The sequence below is a fragment of the Echinops telfairi genome, unplaced genomic scaffold (assembly GCF_000313985.2).
Source record: "Echinops telfairi isolate 266 unplaced genomic scaffold, ASM31398v2 ScPeMD7_23;HRSCAF=83, whole genome shotgun sequence".
Classification (NCBI taxonomy): domain Eukaryota; kingdom Metazoa; phylum Chordata; class Mammalia; order Afrosoricida; family Tenrecidae; genus Echinops; species Echinops telfairi.
Window position 1 is genome coordinate 43,083,201 of NW_022103920.1, and position 17,053 is coordinate 43,100,253.

Genomic DNA, 17,053 nt, shown 5'->3' on the forward strand with positions numbered 1-17,053 from the left:
CAAGTCTGCCTTGTTTCATCACTTGTGTGCACGTACCCAACTCGTTCCAATCGATAAGCATAAGAGCCCAAGACGGGCTGCAATTCAGTAGACTCAATTTGGCAATGCACAGATTGACATTAGAGTTTGGCTTTGCCCAACTTGTTTACCTCTGGAGAGAAGGAGGAGATTAAAATCAATTTCAAAATGATATGAAGTATGGAAAGTTAATTCTCTTATGCATCTCGGTTAAGTGGAACAATCACGTAGTAGCAGCCTGGTGCAGGCATACCCTTCTGTGCGGCTGTACTCAAGGCAGATACCCAATTCCATGGTGTGTTTGATCTCTTTTGCCATTTTTCCCCTTGGCTTTCAGCTCCCAAATTCGTGTATTTGACAGTACCCTTTCCTTTCTCAGTGATAGTTTTGGTTTCTTCAGACTATAGCCCTTCCTCTACAGCAACATATGTAGGAACCACTTGGAGTAATAAGACTGCTCTCTCCAATTTCCTCTATGTCTTAGCTAGACAGAGATTGGCTTCAACCTAGACAACTAGTGAAGAGGGTAAGGTATGTTAAAGAACACATAACATGACATAAGATCAAAAAGGAGAGATGCTAAACCTCTCCTAGTGTCATCAGGGAAGACTGCCCAGAAGAGATTACTCTACAGGATGCTAGTAATAATATTAAGTATGTTAAAAAGTGCTCTACATATATTATTTCATTTTATCTTTCAATAACCCTATAAACTAGACTCTGTTCTTATCTGTATTTCATAATCGAAGGAGCCAAAGCTCAGCAACTTTAAGTAACTTGCCCAGGAACACACAGCTTGCAAATGGAGCTGGAATTCAAACTGAGTGAACCGGCTTCTGAGTTACAAGAATCTTAACGACTGGTGATCACATTGGGATGTATTGAAACTAGAGACATGAGCTTCTAGGAGGGGCATGTATATTATCTTAAGGAAAAGATAACGAGGGCTGGATCAGAGCAGCAATATTAATGATGGAAAGGAGATGGACTTGGATACCATAAAGAAATTGAGGCTTTTGTATTTCAAATATATCAAAAGTACTAGAGCGGGAGATAAAATAACCGAGTTCCTCTAGTTGCCTCTGTCTTATTCATGTGATAGTACTGATTAAAGTTTCAGATTCAAGAGCATTATCTAGGCTCTGCAAACATTGTACAAGTTTTCACACGAGAAAATAGATATATTCTTTTGTAAATAATAGCATTTAATATTTCCATGTTGAGAAAATATGTGAATATTATTTTATTTTACAAGATTCTAAAAAGACATAAAAAATAGACCTTTTATACATAAAGGAAAACCAGATTACAAACCAGAACTTATCTTTATGACATTACCATTGCTTGACCTTTAAAACTTAATCTAGGAGAAAAAAGGCTATAAAAACCTCACTGTCATTGGGTTATTCATGACTAATAGCGATCCTATGAATCTTGGATAGCTATCTGAAAATAAGGACTAGAATATTTTATATATGACCAATTTATTAACAATTCATTTGGAGCATTACTGAATGTCAGTTAGGACGATTCTTATTGCCACTCCCTGCCCCCGAGTGATAGATGAAATTTCTAAAAACCAATTTTGGTTAATATTTTCAAGGAATGATAAAATTCAAAAATGCAGAGCCTTAAGATAAATATTAGCTGCCAAAAGAGACCTATGACCCTAAATGATGTTTTTATAAATAGTCAATCCACATTTATGAACAGTAGTATATCTTAGTGGGTAGCTAAGTTAAGGCAAAAAAACCCAACTTTTATCTATCAGATATAATCTATTTTCATTAACATGTTAAAGATCACCAGAGTCTAGAGTATATATTGAATGGCATGAAACTCTAAAGAGAAATTGTTACAGAATATCTTGTTGAGAACTCTTATGAAAGTTAATTGGAAAATTAAATTTTGATCCTTTGAAATAAGGGAGAAAGAAAGGCAAGCTTACATGGATTAATGCATTTGCCAGTATCCTGAAATTACACCTATTTTCTATAAGTAGATACTCTCTATATATGCAGATAATTTTAAGAAAAGTATAATAAAGTAAAATAATGTTCTTCTATCTTATTCATATAATAGTATTGTTAGTTTTCAAAAAGTTAAGACTATTGATACTCAGAAAATATCTGATCTCATAGAGAGTATCTGATCACAGCTTCCTATCTATGAAGTGAATCACTTAATGATATTATTTCTTAGGTGATAAAATTGACCTTCAGCCTATTATAGCCTATGTACAAATGCTGCATGCACCTCCACCACACCTTACCCTCCCTGCTCTAGACCCACTCCTTAAAAAAAAAAATCCTACCAGTAGTCTAGCACAGTAATGAGAAATCTTAAATTAAAAGCTATGGGGCACACAGAGCCAAGGAAATGAAAGCCATTTTCACCATCAGACATAAAAAGAGTTAAGCCATGGCCTTTAAGAGTACATTCTTTAGGGAATGTTTTTACGTGTGACATTAAGCTATCACATTTTAAAGTATTGGAAGGACAAATACTTTATAGTTCATGACTATCATATGAGCATGTTTAATTGTATATATTTGTTTCCATTGGTTAGAAACTATAATGCTATATAATCTCCTTGACCCAGAGTAAGTGCCAGGAGTTGACTATGTTCACCTCAGAATGAGAATTAGAATATTTAGAGGCAAATAATTATCCAAATCACCATTTATAGCCTGAAAAGAGTAATGTAACCTTCAGATTTACTTAAAGCATAGCCAAAATATAGTTGTGGAAAATCTAGCCTGCTGAGTAAACAATTATTCTAGCAAGTAATACAATTTTTTTTAATCACTATAAGTTGAAAATTATACATTTAATGTATAATCAATATAATTTCTGATTACTTGCAAATGTTCATTTGGGTAACAGCATTATAATAGCAAAATATATTAATTTTCAGCTTTATTTCAAATATTGTGTAGCCTAGGAACCCAGAGATATGTTTTTGAGCCATGGAAGAGGAGTGTGAAGCTAGGCATTTCCCCATGTGCTGAAGCCCTCTTACATACTAAAACCTGTAGGAATGCGCACTGGTGACTACTCATGGCTTAAAGTGTTTGGGTCTAATCATCATCCTGGCTTCTTTGAAGGAGAACTTGTAGCCACTAGGCTGGGCCTCAGTAATCCCAGGCCATGTGCCCCAGAAAATCCCATTCCGGACCCCTTTGTATTTTTGGTGATAATACTTGCCATTTAAGTTTGCGGAAATACATGCATCAAACCACCAGCCCGAACTGTAGAAGAGCCCACAGTTCCCAGAAGGATAGCGATCGTTGTCTCGATCGGGGGTGGTAAAAAACTTCATATCATGGTTATATTGCTTACTGAAGTGCAATGCATCGCCTGCTGTGCCGTTGTAGTTACCAACGTGTACACGGTATTTGAGAAACTCGTTAGCCACATAAAAATGATCATACAAGGCATATAGTTTGACACCATTAAAGTCTTCGAGGTCTATTCTCAGAATCATATCCTTGCTCTTGGTCAGAAGGTGGATTTTATCATTCCCCAGCCAAAATTCTCTTCGAATATTTCCAAAGCCTACTTTGTAGTCTTGCCAACTTCTGTTGAAGTTGGTGCTTCCATCAAGACGTGCCTGCAGCACTGTCCAGCCTCCTCCCATGGTCTCCATGTCACAGTAAACTTCGAAGCTGCTGTATTTGCTATCAGGTGTAACCCTGTAGGTCTCGCTGCTTCTCTTGCCTATTGCATGGTAGTCAGAGCAATCTTTGTATATTAGGTGTTGCACTGAAGGATGGAGAAAAGGAAAGCATTGGTTAGTCAAACGATGCAGCTGAGTAATTCTTTATATGTACAAAGACAGCTTGGTAATTCAATAAGTCAATGGCAATGACAAAACTTTGTCCTGTTAAACTTTCTTGAAATTGTTTAGCAAATGTTTAAGGACCAAGAAATAGTTGTCAGGGAGACCTAAGAACTGTATTTTGTGACCTGATATGTTATTAAAGCAGAACTAGACTCTCAAATATATCCTTGGTTGGTAATAACGACTACATCAGCAACAAACAAGCTATAATAAGAATAATAAAGAAAAATAATAGCAACAATTTAGTGAGTTCTACCTTATATATTCTCAGTACTGTGCCAAAGATTTGATAATATTTCATACCTAAAGACCAAAAAACCCCAAACAAACTAACTCACTGCCCTTGAGTCAGTGCCAACTCACACTGACCCGATAGGACAGGGCAGAACTGCTCCCGTTGAGTCTCTGAGACTGTAACTTTCTACAGCAGTAGAAAGCCTTATCTTTCTCCTATAGGGTGGCTGTTAGTATCAATCTGCTGACCTTGCAGTTAGCAGCCCAACGTATAACCCCTACACCACCAGGGCACCTTTACTTAACTACATGTCAACCTTGTGATGTAGGTATTATTACCAGTTTCCAGATGAGGATTAAAAAAAAATTCTGCCCATCAGTTCTTAACCATAACAACTATATGTATGGTCTTCAGGGCTATAAACCTGTATAGGAAGAGACTGCTTCATCTCATTTCCTGAGCAGAGTGGTTGGTGGGTTTGAACTACTGACCTTGCACTTACTAGTCTAAAGCTTATCTGACAGCTCCACCAGGGGACCTACAAGTGAAGCCTTTTAAAAAAAGCCATACCAAACTCACGACTATCAAGGAGATTCCATAGGACAGAGTAGACCTTATAAGAAAGTAGAACTGCCCTCTGTGGGTTTTACAGGAACAGAATCCTTTAACTTTCTCCTGGGGAGCAGCTAGTGCAGCCAGTGAGCTAACACTCTCCACCCCCTGGGCTTCCAATTAGGGGAGGAGACCTGGCTCCAGGAGAATCAGTGCCTCGCCCAAGTTCACACAAGCAGTAAATGGCAAGGCCAGGTCAAGTTCTTTTAAGCACTACATTCCTCAGTCCTGAAAGTCAAGATGATTCCTACAACTACATTCCACAGGCACAAAGGAAGCACAGGCTCCTATTTCCCTTCACCTAAAGGTGCTGATGAGGCGCTGCAGTGGCCCAGTGGTCCAGTGCTCCGCTGAACAGTCAGGGCTAGAACCCACCAGCCTTTCCAAGGGAGAAAGGGGAGGCCAACAGTTCCTTCCCTGAGAATTACAGCTTTGGTACCATGTGGGGCAGTGCTACTCTGGTCTGTGGGGTTGTTAAGATTGGTTATGATGGGTTTTGTGTGAGCGTGTGCCCTCAAATGCAGTGTGTATGTGTAAGGGGCAGACACCATTGCCACAAAGTCTTAGAATTCCAAGTACATCATTGATGGCAGATTCAAATTGATTTTACTTTCATGAGAACCAAATAAGGAAGCACAAGTAAAAAAAATTTTCTTTCAACAATACACTGAATTTATTCTCCAGGAAAGTCATTAGCAGTGGTTAAATGTTTGGTTTCTAGAGAAAAAAAACTTCATTGGTCATTGTGTTCCAGATTGAGGCAGTAGTCAATTAACAAGAGTTAACTGGCAGCAAAGATAGCTATTTACTCCCAGATCGTTTTTATCAAAATCGTGTGAGCGATGTTTAATATAAATATTCATATAAGCCTCTCTCCAGCACAAAAGTCTATTCATGTATTTAGAACTCATAATGTTCAGATATTTCCCAGATCTTCTTGTTGTCCCCCCGTTCCGCCCCCCCCCCCCCCCCGCCCCCTCCCATCTTTCAGTAGAAAAATAGGCAGTGGAATCTTGTTCATATCATTACATGTTGCAACGCAATGCCAGATCTCATGTGCACCTAGGGATGTCACCTCAGATGTGCACCACTGTCCTAGCAATGTGTGGGGTTCATTCAGAAATGTACTGCCCCGCATACTAGCTGAGGCCCTTGAAACCCCATCCCACCTCAGTTGGCATATTTCCGGGGACTAGAACATGCCTGCAGTACCTGTTCTGCACGAGAGTGATCTCCACCAAGCACAAGGATCCCTCAGCCTCACATACATGGCAAATGGAGGTATTTGTGCAAAGATGGTTTACATGGTATTAAAACCAAACCAAAAACCCAGCCGCAACATGTTCTAGGAACTCAGTCAAAAGCCCCATTTCATGGCCCGGTAACACTGTTGAAGTCCCTGGGCAGAGCAGGTGGTTAGCTGTTTGGTCTTAAACACCCGTTTATGGAAGTTAATCCAAGTAAGTTGAATGATCCGTATAGGTTCCAATTTTAAATGCTTGAATTAAGGCAAAAAAGGTAAAAGAAAAACGTATGCCTTCGCTTACAACAGTGGTTCTCAACCTCTGGGTTGCGACCCCTTTGGGGATCGAAGGACCCTTTCACAGGGGTGGTCCGATTTATAACAGTAGCAAAATAACAGTGATGAAGGAGCAATGAAAATAATTTTATGGTTGGGGGTCACCACCACATGAGGAATGTATGAAAGGGTCGCGGCTTAGGAAGGTTGAGAACCACTGTCTTAGAGGCATGCCCAAACTCTCTCCCCTGGCCACGCTTTTGGATCACAAGGTCCCAGGGCACACACAGGTTACACACACATGAAGCCACAGAGCTGCTTCTATTTGGGGTTTCAGGCTGCAGCTTACTTGCTATAAAACGTTTCGAAGATCTGTTGCTGCATGAGCCATGGCACTGGGCTTCCGGAAACTGATTTCACATCATTGTAAATATTGCCTAATCTCTATTGTTTTCACACCCTTCAGCCAAGAGATGGATGAGTTAAATGCACCAAAACGTGTAACCACTCTGTCTGCTTCTGCCTGTGTGCAGGTCTAACAGCAGTGAGTCAGCTCCTGAAACTGAAAGTACCTTCTAATGACTGGAAACTGTGGATTAGGACTTTGGTAGCTAAGCCATGTCTCATTCTGCAGTCACCTTTGCAAAGGTATCTGTTATTCAAAGGGCAGACGACCTTGATGTATGAAAGGCTTACGTAGTTCAACCCACCATTTATTCGGCTTGAGGGAGTGTTCTCGGGTCCTGCCCAGCTGCCTAACTCCCGTGAGCTAGCGGTCAGAGGACAGGATTGCACATTACCTGGATGCGATTGCGTGTGTTCCTGGCCGGGACACGATGAACATTTGCCGTCCAGACTGTTGACCACAACGGTGAGATTGGCCACTTTTCTGTCGATGTAGCTTTCGATGTTGTTCATGTTGAGGCGGCTCAGCGTCTGCAGGCGACCCTGAAGGCCATCGATCTCCTCTTTGGCCGTCTTCAGGTCCGAGGACAGCTTGTTCACCTCGCTCTCCAGTTCCTGGACTCGGCCGTCCGCAGCCTCCCCCGGGGGCGCTCCGGGGCTGGGCACCAGCAGCCCGCTCCGGCCAGGCTCTCCGGTGTCATCCGCCTGCAGTCTGCAGTCCTGGCAGGATTTCTTCAGGTGGTTCACCATCTCCTTGAGGCTCTGCACTTCTTTCAACACCTCCTCCAGCTCGATCGGGCTGAAGTGCTTGGGGAGCTGAAGCGTCAGCGGCGGCAGGCGCACCTGGAAGGCGCAGTCGCCCCCAGCCTCGCATTTCCCGCTGCTCTCCAGCCGCAGCGGGCAGGCGGCCTTCGGGGGTCCATCGCCCACCTCCCCCGTGTCATTGCTGGCCACGACCACGAGGCCCGGCGCCGCCAGGATGGCGGCGCTCAGCCAGCACCAGGTAGCGAGCTGCATCTGGGCGGTGGCAGCACCCCGGCGGGGACGTGTGCTGCTGGGCGCTGCTTTAATAGCGGCCGCGGCCTGAGTCAGGCGCTCTGGGTTCCCAGAAAAGGGCGGGAGTGCTTGCATCACTGTCAGAAACAGAGGAAGAGGAGCCCATCAGCGCCCCCCAGGCCAGAGACAGCTCCGTCTTCTCGGCCCCAGAAAAATGTACGCGGACGGCTGTTGGTTGGGTCAGGTGCCCATGGATCAAGGCTTCACTTCTGGGTCTTCGTTTGGCAAAGCACCGGAACGTCTTAAGTTTGCCAAGTAATTTGTGTGCTGGAAAGAAATCATGGAGTCACACTTAAACCAGGGATCAAAGACACAAGTTCATGGGCTAGGTAGGGAGGCTGCTGGCAGCACAGAACTGTTAGCGAAATGGAAACCGTCCCCCTAGAAGGTGGCCTTGAGGGACCCTGTGTTTTCTTCTCGCTGGGCTTTTAGGTGAAATCGTAAGCGCGTTTCAAAGTTTCTCTTATAACAAAACGCAGTTTCCCAGCTCCTGCTGTGCTGTGGGTTTCCCCACATTAAAAAGAAGTACTTTTAGAGGGGTAAGAAGGGGGAAAAAGTTCTCCTTTTTACTCCTTTGGCCATAGTACAGGGTAGTGGAAGTTCCTAATCGGCTAAAACCCCTTTAAAAGTTTATCACAGTCTTTCACTCGAACCAGCAGCCTCCGGCCTCAGCCCTTCACTGTTTTGGTGATGGCTCTGCCCTCTTCCACCACCGCCCAAAGGGGAACCTGTCCGAGTCTTCCTGTGCCAGGCAGCCCTGCCTCTGCTTTCTCTCTCCAGAGAGGGCTCCTGAGCCCCAGCATCTGCCCACTGCGGCTGCCCCAAACGTGCTCACACTCAGGACAGTGTGTCTGAAACTCTTTTCCACAGAGGCCCAGGACAGCAAGGGGGAAACTGACCCCCTTTTATCTGTTATACATGCCAGTGTTTCCGATGAGATCTCTTTTAAAAGAAAGGGTAGGACTGCTTAAAAGAAAAAAGAAATTTCAAAATGACTGATGGGTATAAAAATCCAAACTCTTTAGCCTCGGTTCAAAGCAAGAAAAGTGCAGGGAGTGCTGTCAGGAAAGCTTTGGGCTGCTAACCAGCCCGCCAGCCTCTCCCTAAGAGAAAGCGGAAGCTGCCTGCATGGGAAACTCAAATGGGGTAGTTCTATCTGCCCTCCAGAATGACTGTGAGTCTGAACCCGCTGGATGGCAGGGAGCAGCGCCGCTAGTACCAGAAAAGGCTCAATGTCTTCGCTAAGATTTAAAAGCTGCTCATGCCTCGAGTGACCTTGATAGGGATGAAGAATTTGTTGCCAGTATGGGGTTGGTTTCCAAGTGAGGGCAGATTTAAATAACATTCGATGGTAAGTAGAAGTTGTCAGTCAGTCTGAAGGATTGTCTCAAGCAGAACACTGAATGTCTACAACATGAGAGGAGAGGTGGAGGGAAGGAGAGAGAAAAAAACATCAGCTCCAATTTGTTCGACCATCAAGAGCAAAAGATAGGTAGATAGATGATAGATAGAGAGATAGATAGATAGATAGGTGATAGATAGATAGATAGATAGATAGATAGATAGATAGATAGATAGATAGATAGGTGATAGATAGATAGATAGATAGATGATAGATAGATAGATAGATAGATAGATAGATAGATAGATAGATGATAGATAGATAGAGTTTTTAGGTGACCTTGATTCCACCCCTTATTGGATATATGGATCATAAACTTCACCAAGCTGTGGGTTTTGTAACTCTAAGAAGAAGTTTCATTATTCTTCCATCATTACAGAAGTGATTGTTATATCTTTGGGTGCTTATGAAAGCAATGCAGTGTATACATGTAACATTCTTTCCAAGCAAAATTGTCAAACATGTTCTACACACCTTCAGCCTCATTTTCCTCCATCTTCTTCCAACGGTTTAAAAAATTAAGTTTGTTTATCTCTTCATTCCATTGAGTAGATTCAGATGAATTTTAGACCAGAAAAGTTCGCTTTCTGCCTAAAAATATTTATTTAATATTCTCTTAATTGCATTCCGCTCTCCTCACCCACTTTCAAGATGTGACCGTCCCTGGTTATAAAGGAAGAAATAAATAACTGCATAATGTAAAAAAGAGAGGTTTATAATACAGATGAAGAACTATTTCATAACTAAAAACTTATAGGAAAGATGTTTAGTTTCTGGTGCATTATTAATGCCTTTGACAGTCAAGAGTATAAATTTGAATATTTAGCCAGTGATGTATTTATGAAGAATCTCATTAATCATACCTTAAGTGGGCGCCCTTTCTAACCCTTCCGAACTTTGCCCTTGGTAAATGCTGCCCTTTTTCTCTCAAATAGTTGATTATTCAAAGGTGTGTTTTCTTAACAACAAAGTGTATGTACCTCACTAGTGTTAATGTTCTCCTTAAAGACATGCCTGTTGCTTGGCTGAACGTTGAGCCAGGGGTTTGAGTTCATTTCCAAACCTGAAGGTGAGATTAGGGGCGATCGTCTATCCACCAGTCAGCCTGGGCTTTTTTATGATTGATAGTTTTTCTCTCACTCTGCGTGGTCCTTTTCAGAGCAGTTGGTAGTGGTGGCCAGATACCATCCAGATCTTCTGGTCTCAGGTCATCGACTGATGTTCATGTTCGTATTGCTCAGTAGTTTGTGGAATTCATTGTTTTCATGCATATTTTATTTATATCACTCTTCTCTCTGGAGGTTATTTTAATATGTAGGTTTTTATCTCCCAAAATGTGTTTTTTGGAGCATGAGTGGCTAGATGCTGATAAATGTTATATGAAAATAAAGTTTTATGGCAAGGGACAGTGTAAGATATAACAAAATAATAATAATTTATAAATTATCAAGGGTTCGTGAGGGACAGAAGGGGCGGGGGGAATGAGGAGTTGGTACCAAGGGCTCAAGTAGAAAGCAAATGAGGGCAACACATGTACAGATGTGCTGGATACAATGGATGGATGGATGGATGGATGGTGATAAGAGTTGTATGAGCCCCAATCGTGCTGCATTAGTTGACAGTGAGAACCTTTCCCCTTCCTCTGTGGCTCCCAGGAGTCTTCTGTTAAGCAGCAGGAAGTGGTGTTCTAGGTGAGAAGTGCTCAGGTGGTGGTCACCATTAGATGAGGGAGGTGGTGAACTAGTGGAGGAGGAGGAGGGGTGACAGTGAAAATGCAGACATTGTCACCATGGCGTGATAGGAACCAGAGGATCTGATGATGACCAGAAGGGCAAGAAGATGGAGAACTCTTAAATACAACTCCGTGGAGTTAAATGATGTCCTCACAGTGACAGCGAAAGAGGCAGCAATAGGTTGGGGAAGTGTGGGGGTTTATTTCTATTTTGAATATAAGCCACCAAATAGAACTATTTAGCAAACATTTGGACACCCACCAATGTATGCAAACCAGGAAGGATGGATTCGGAAGTCAATTTAAAACCATATATAGGAAATGGATGACTTCACATGTCTCTTCTAGCAATAGTCTTTGCTGCTCCCATCAAATGACCTGTACATGATGGCTCTGAGTAAAGAAAGTGGAATAAGACACTGTCTGTCTGAATAATTGTATCCTGAGCTTTTGTAACTTGTTAACTTCCTTAATAAACTCCATCTCTTTTACTGACATCAAATCCATTCTGACTTATAAAATCGATACTCTATAGAACAGAGTAGACCTGACCTTGTGAGTTCCAAGAATGCCTACAATTCATACTGGATTTGGGGATATGGTACAAGAGTGTTTATTTGCCAGGGGTCAGTGTGCACTGAGAAATTGTTGCTGTTGTTTCTGAAAAGGGGGCTATACACCAAACAACCTATGTACTATACCAACAGTATCGTCTGAGCGTTCTCTGTGGTCATCGCAATGGACTATCTAACCCAGCTGAAAAGTAGAGTGTTGTGGAATGGACAGTTGGTGTTGGAACTGGGAGGAAGGTTGAAGGGTGCGGTATGTCAGACCTCAGCCTCATGGAAATCAGTGCTGGGAGTGGCTGGTGTGGAATTTGATTTTCCTTCCCCACCTTATAACTGGAGGAGGCCAGAGGACACTCCTGCTTCACATATTGTCCTTCGTTACAGTTGGCGACAGAAGTATTGTTTGCAATTCCTCCAGTCTCATATATTTTGTAAGAGAAAGAATGAGAGGGGTTTGGGACATAAAACTCTTGATTCTTAGGTGGTTCCTCTGGTTATTGTTACGCGTAACGGCTGATGGGAATGTAAGAAAGATTCTGTAGCTGAGAGGAGAAAAGTTGCTTCTGGAGTGGTCTAGGGTAAAAGCCAGGCTGGTTCAGGGATGCACAATTGATAGGGGGCCAAGGCCTTACAACCATGCTAGAGGCTAAATGCACATAAATTGAGATTCAGTCCAGAGATAGAGAAAAGAAGATTAACCTTGAGTCTTTTTTAAAGGGTTAGGCTTAATGTATTTAAGCCTAACTATCGACATTCTCCTACCTGTATTGTAAAATAGGCCTATGTGTTTGATGAAAATCAATAATCATTATTACAGAAAGATTGTAAGCTTGACTTCAGTTTATACTTGATTGGATAAACTAAAAGGGGAGTTAGTTATTTGTCAAGAAGGAACAGGCTATTGTTTCAAGCTTATGTAGAGTTGAGGGCTTAGGTGGAAACCTGAGCCCACTCAAAAGTGTTGAGAGAACAGGAGATTTGTTAGATCTCTCTGTAGCTAGATATACCTCGGTCCTTGGCTCCGCGCGAGAAAGAATTCACGCCGAAGCCTGGTTCGTGATCCAAGTGAATTTTATGAGCGTTAGAAGAAGTTTCAGGTTTACAGGACACCCGAGGGACTCCTCCCGAGCATACAGCTTGTCTGGAAACTGCTCGGCATCATGCAAAAAGTGTCCCAAAGTTCCTCCAAAGTTCTGTGGGCTCCTGCCTTTTCAAGGATTCCATGGGGAGGCCTGGTGAATGAGCCCTGATAGACCCTATTGGCTGAATTGAATTCACCTGGCCTAGGTGTGCCAGTTCAGGTTCACGCCCACCTATGCCTACCAGTGAGAAACCTGAGCCTCTGGGCATGTGCAGTGTGCCACTCCTTTGTTCCCGTAGCTTGGCCCTCTGGGCATGCGTTAACGGACATTCCCCAGCCTACACTAGCCTACCTAACAGATTTACATTTGAAGAAAAATCTGCAAGAAAAACAAAACAAAAAACTGTGCAGGTTTTTGAAGATCTAGCCAGCTATTTGACTTTGGAGGCACTGATGCAGGAAGAATCTGCGCCCCTTAGAAAAAAGCCCCTTTCGAGGGCTCAATGTTTAAGGGCGCCTATGAGCAGATGGTCTGGTATGCTTGTTGTGGTCACCCCCTGGCACAGGTGAGAAAGGGCTTCCAGTGCTTCATGGGCTTATTGAAACATTTCAACGGGCATTCCATCAAGTCCTGGAGCCTGGTTTTTGGTGACTGTTTTCAGAGCAGCTTAGACATCTTCCTTCACTACCATTGGTTCTTGTTCATATGCTGCCTCCTGAAAGGGTGGAATGCGGACCAGTCATTATAGTAGTCTTCATAGTCAACATTGGAACACATTTGTAGCTCTTCATCTAAATTCTTTGGAAACAATCTTATAAACATGATTTAGAGTATAGAATTCTAGTGTGTAGAATTGTCTTATTTAGTTTATTTCTTGTTCTTTTAGGTTGATGTTATCTATTATTTGAGCCACATCCTGTTATTTGCAGTGGAAACTTTTCAGTGTAAAAGAAACCACTTCACTATTTTTATCAACAGATTAAGAATGGTTTGGCTCTTCTTTTGTTTATTTCAAACCATCTACCACTATTTGTCACTACTTCCTCTGCTTGCGTATTTGACACAAAACTGTTTTGTTCAGGTTTATGTGTATAAACAACATGGCGGGAGGAGTGACAACTGATGCAAAAGTTCAAGTGCAACCATTGCTGTTGCACAACAAGGGGGCAAACAGACACAGCACCCATCACAGTGACATGCCGAGTCAAATTAACATCTCCACTCGCACTGTGATCATCTCAAAAATAACGTGACATAGAAAGTGGGAAGAACTCTGAGATGGTCATCTTTGGACTTGCTTTCTCAGTGAAGAGCCTTCCACTAATTCTCCTTCCAATTAATATAACCTTGGGGAGCTGGGGTTTTTGTTTTTGTCATGTGTAAGATGAAAAGGTTGATAGAAATCAGTAAGGTATTTTTGCATATAACATGGATCACCAGAAGCATAAACATCAGTTTCAGAAGAAATGAAACCACAGTGCTCCTTAGAAGCAAGGATAGCAGTGCTCTGTCTTGCTTACTTTGGATGCTTCATCAGGAAAAAAATCACACTTAGAAAAGGTGACTGTGCTTGGGAAAGCAGCGGGTCAGCAAAAATGAAAGAAGCCTGTAACGCAATAGGCTGACTGCATAGTGACCACAATAAGATCTAAGATTTCAAAATCATGGAGAAGTCCCAGGATTGGGCAGCACTTCTTCTCTTATATGTGAAGGCACCTGAGCCAGAGTCAGCTCTCTGACAGCTAATACCAACAAGGTCCTCTTCAGGTATAACGTTTTAGGAGTCTTACAGCTATTAATAAGGAACTTAAAGTAAATCATCACATAATAATATAAGCACCACTATGAATTCCACTGTGGACACCTTTGGATAAATCATCAACCAACGACATTCAATGACTGATGAAATCATTTAACTCCATGTTGTTGGTAGGTGCCATCAAATTGGTCTGACCCACAGCAACCCCATAACAGAAAGAAACACTGCCCAGCCCTGTGCCATTCTTACACTTGTTCCTGTGCTTGTGCCTATTGTTGCAGCCACTGTGCCGCTCCATCGTGTGGAGGGCCTTCCTCTTTTTCTCTGCGCCTCTACTTTACCAAGCATGGTGTCCTCTCCAAGCATTAATTTCTCCTTCTAACATGTCCAGAGTATGCAAAGGGAAGGCTCGCCATTCTTGCCTCTAGGAGCGGTCTGGTCATATTTCTTCCCAGACAGATGTGTCTGTCCTTTCACTTTCAGTATTCTCCAGCACTACAATTCAAATGTATCAGTTCTTGGTTTTCGTATTCAATGTCCAACTTTCACATGTATCTGAAGCACTTGAAAATACCATGGTGTAGGTCAGGCATACTTTAGCCCCCAAGGTAACATCCTTGCCATTGATTTTCCCAAGACAATGATCCTGTGATCTCTTGACTGCTGCTTCCATGGGCATTGGTTGTGGATCCAAGTAAAACATCATGTTACCTAGTGGTTCAGTTGTGAGGATTTGATCTTCCTTACATTGAAATGTAATTCATACAGGAGGTTGCAATCCTTGATCTCCATCAGCAAGTACTTCGGGTCCTCCTCAATTTCAGCAAGCAAGCCTGTGTCATCTGCAGATCACAGTTAACAAGCCTGACTCCAGTCCTGACGACACATTCTTCTTCATATATTCCAGTTTCTCTGATGATTTGCTCAGCATATTGATTGATTAACTATGGTGAGAGGATACAACCTGACTCACACCTTTCCTGATTTTACGCCATGCAGTTTTCCCTTGTTCTGTTCACACAACCATCTCTTGATCCACATACAAGTTCTGCGTGAGCACAATGAAGGGTTCTGGAGTTCCCATTCTTCTCAAGGCTGTCCATAGTTTGCTATGGTCCACAAACCCAAATGCCTTTGTTACACTAAATAAAGCACTAGCATGTTTTTCTGCTTTCAGACAAGATCCATCTGACACCAGCAATTATGGTATATCCCGTATTCAACATCCTCTTCCGAACATGGCCTGAACCTCTGGCAGCTCCCTGTCAACATACTGCTGCAACTGTTGTTAGCTGATATTCAGCAAAATCTTACTTCCACGATTTAACTCAATAGAGGAGTATAAAGATGATCTTATTCTTAGTTACACTGCCAATGAGCTCATACTTACTGAGCATCTATTGAGTTAGGCTCCGTACTAACACTGGGAATAACAAAGGTGGGGGTCAGCGGGGGAGCAAACATGTCCATGACCAAGTGGAACTATACGTTTCAAAGTAACATGTTTCCGGACAGAGGCAGCCTTGAGAAGAACCACGGTGTGGCCTTAGCATGTCACGCTAGTCAGCAGACGGAGTTTTCACTCCCACTGGGATCTGGCAGTGGTTTCTCTTTTTGCTAACCCTGACATTTCCACTTAAGAGTCAGTTCCCTCCAACCCCTAAGTTATAACACAAGCATGGCTGTAAATAACCTCTGTTGTTTAGATATATGCTGCAGGGAGGAGAACCCCTTGAGTCTCTCCTTTGTTTGCTTCTCTTCTTTGCCTCTTAATCTACTTCCCTAACTGCCACCACTCCAAAATCTCCCAATTTTGAGCCAGAAAAAGGGGTTTAGGACAAAAGGAATTTAAAAACAAGAGACCTTACCCCGTACAAATGGGGTGTTAAGCTGCCTTAGACCTGAAGGATTTTATTTAGTTAGTATAAAACAAAAAAACGAAAAAGGGAACCCATCACCATTCAGTCCTCTCTAATTCACAACCACACTTCAGGACAGAGTAGAACTGCTCTCCAGGACCTCCAAGACGGTGAATCTTCATAGGAGCAGACAGCCTCCTCTTCGCCCACAATGTGGCCACCAAGTTGGAACTGCTGACCTTGCATTGAATGAGTATATGGTTTATTAATTCAATACATTATAAATCCGGAGAATGTACAAATATGTATATATATATATAGTTGACCATATAAAATACAGCATTGAAAATCCAAAACACAGAAGGCAATTATGTTAAAAACTTTTGCTGTTTCCCTTAATGTTTCCCCCTTGTTAGATGTTTAGCAAGGAGAGGAAAAAGTTGCTTTTCAGCAACCCAAAGTATATGAAGTTGAGTTTACTTTTCGTTTCCTAAGGCAAACACAGAAGAGGGAAGCGTCTGCTCTGACTTAAAGAATCCAGGCAATTTCAGCGGCTCCTCCTCACTGATTTGCAAACAGCTAACAGCTGAGGCTTATTACGGGGACCATCTGCTCTGATTCCACCCAAACTTAGGCGATAGAAATAGCATGTAGTGAAAAAAAAGAAAGAAAGAAATAGCATGTAGTAGAAGGAACAAAACTGAGCTCATTAGAGAGACAAAGGTAGGAGGGTAAAGATGATATAGGAAGAAAGAGAGAGGCAGAGAAAGGGGGAAAGAGGGAGAGATAAACTGAATCATGGTACAGCCATCATCTTTTGTTTAATGAAGTTTGTAAGTCCATTCAAGTAGCTAAAGCTTCCATAGAACTCTTGATCAGGATGGACATGGAGAGAACAAAGTTAGCAGACATAAGTGGAGTCAGACCATCAGAGCATGAAGTGGAGTCAGACCATCAGAGC

General features: G+C 42.4%; 2 protein-coding genes across 2 annotated transcripts in view; one reads left to right on the plus strand and one right to left on the minus strand.

Annotated features, from left to right (window-relative positions):
* CCDC146 (coiled-coil domain containing 146) overlaps positions 1-17,053 on the plus strand; it is a 136,869-nt gene that overhangs the window by 44,832 nt on the left and 74,984 nt on the right. The window lies entirely within an intron of this gene.
* On the minus strand, positions 1,203-7,663 carry FGL2 (fibrinogen like 2). Its single transcript, XM_004702615.2, has 2 exons — positions 7,029-7,663; positions 1,203-3,783 (listed from the first exon to the last, which is right to left on the minus strand). The coding sequence occupies exons 1-2, from the start codon at positions 7,648-7,650 to the stop codon at positions 3,077-3,079; spliced, it is 1,329 nt and encodes a 442-aa protein (XP_004702672.1). The 5' UTR covers positions 7,651-7,663; the 3' UTR covers positions 1,203-3,076.

What these genes read in the sequence shown, in the direction of transcription:
- FGL2 (XM_004702615.2), bottom strand. Translation starts at nt 7,650, where the DNA reads ATGCAGCTCGCTACCTGGTGCTGGCTGAGCGCCGCCATCCTGGCGGCG. An exon ending in ACACACGCAATCGCATCCAG is followed by an intron (nt 3,784 to 7,028) that starts GTAATGTGCAAT and finishes TCCATCCTTCAG; the next exon opens with TGCAACACCTAATATACAAA.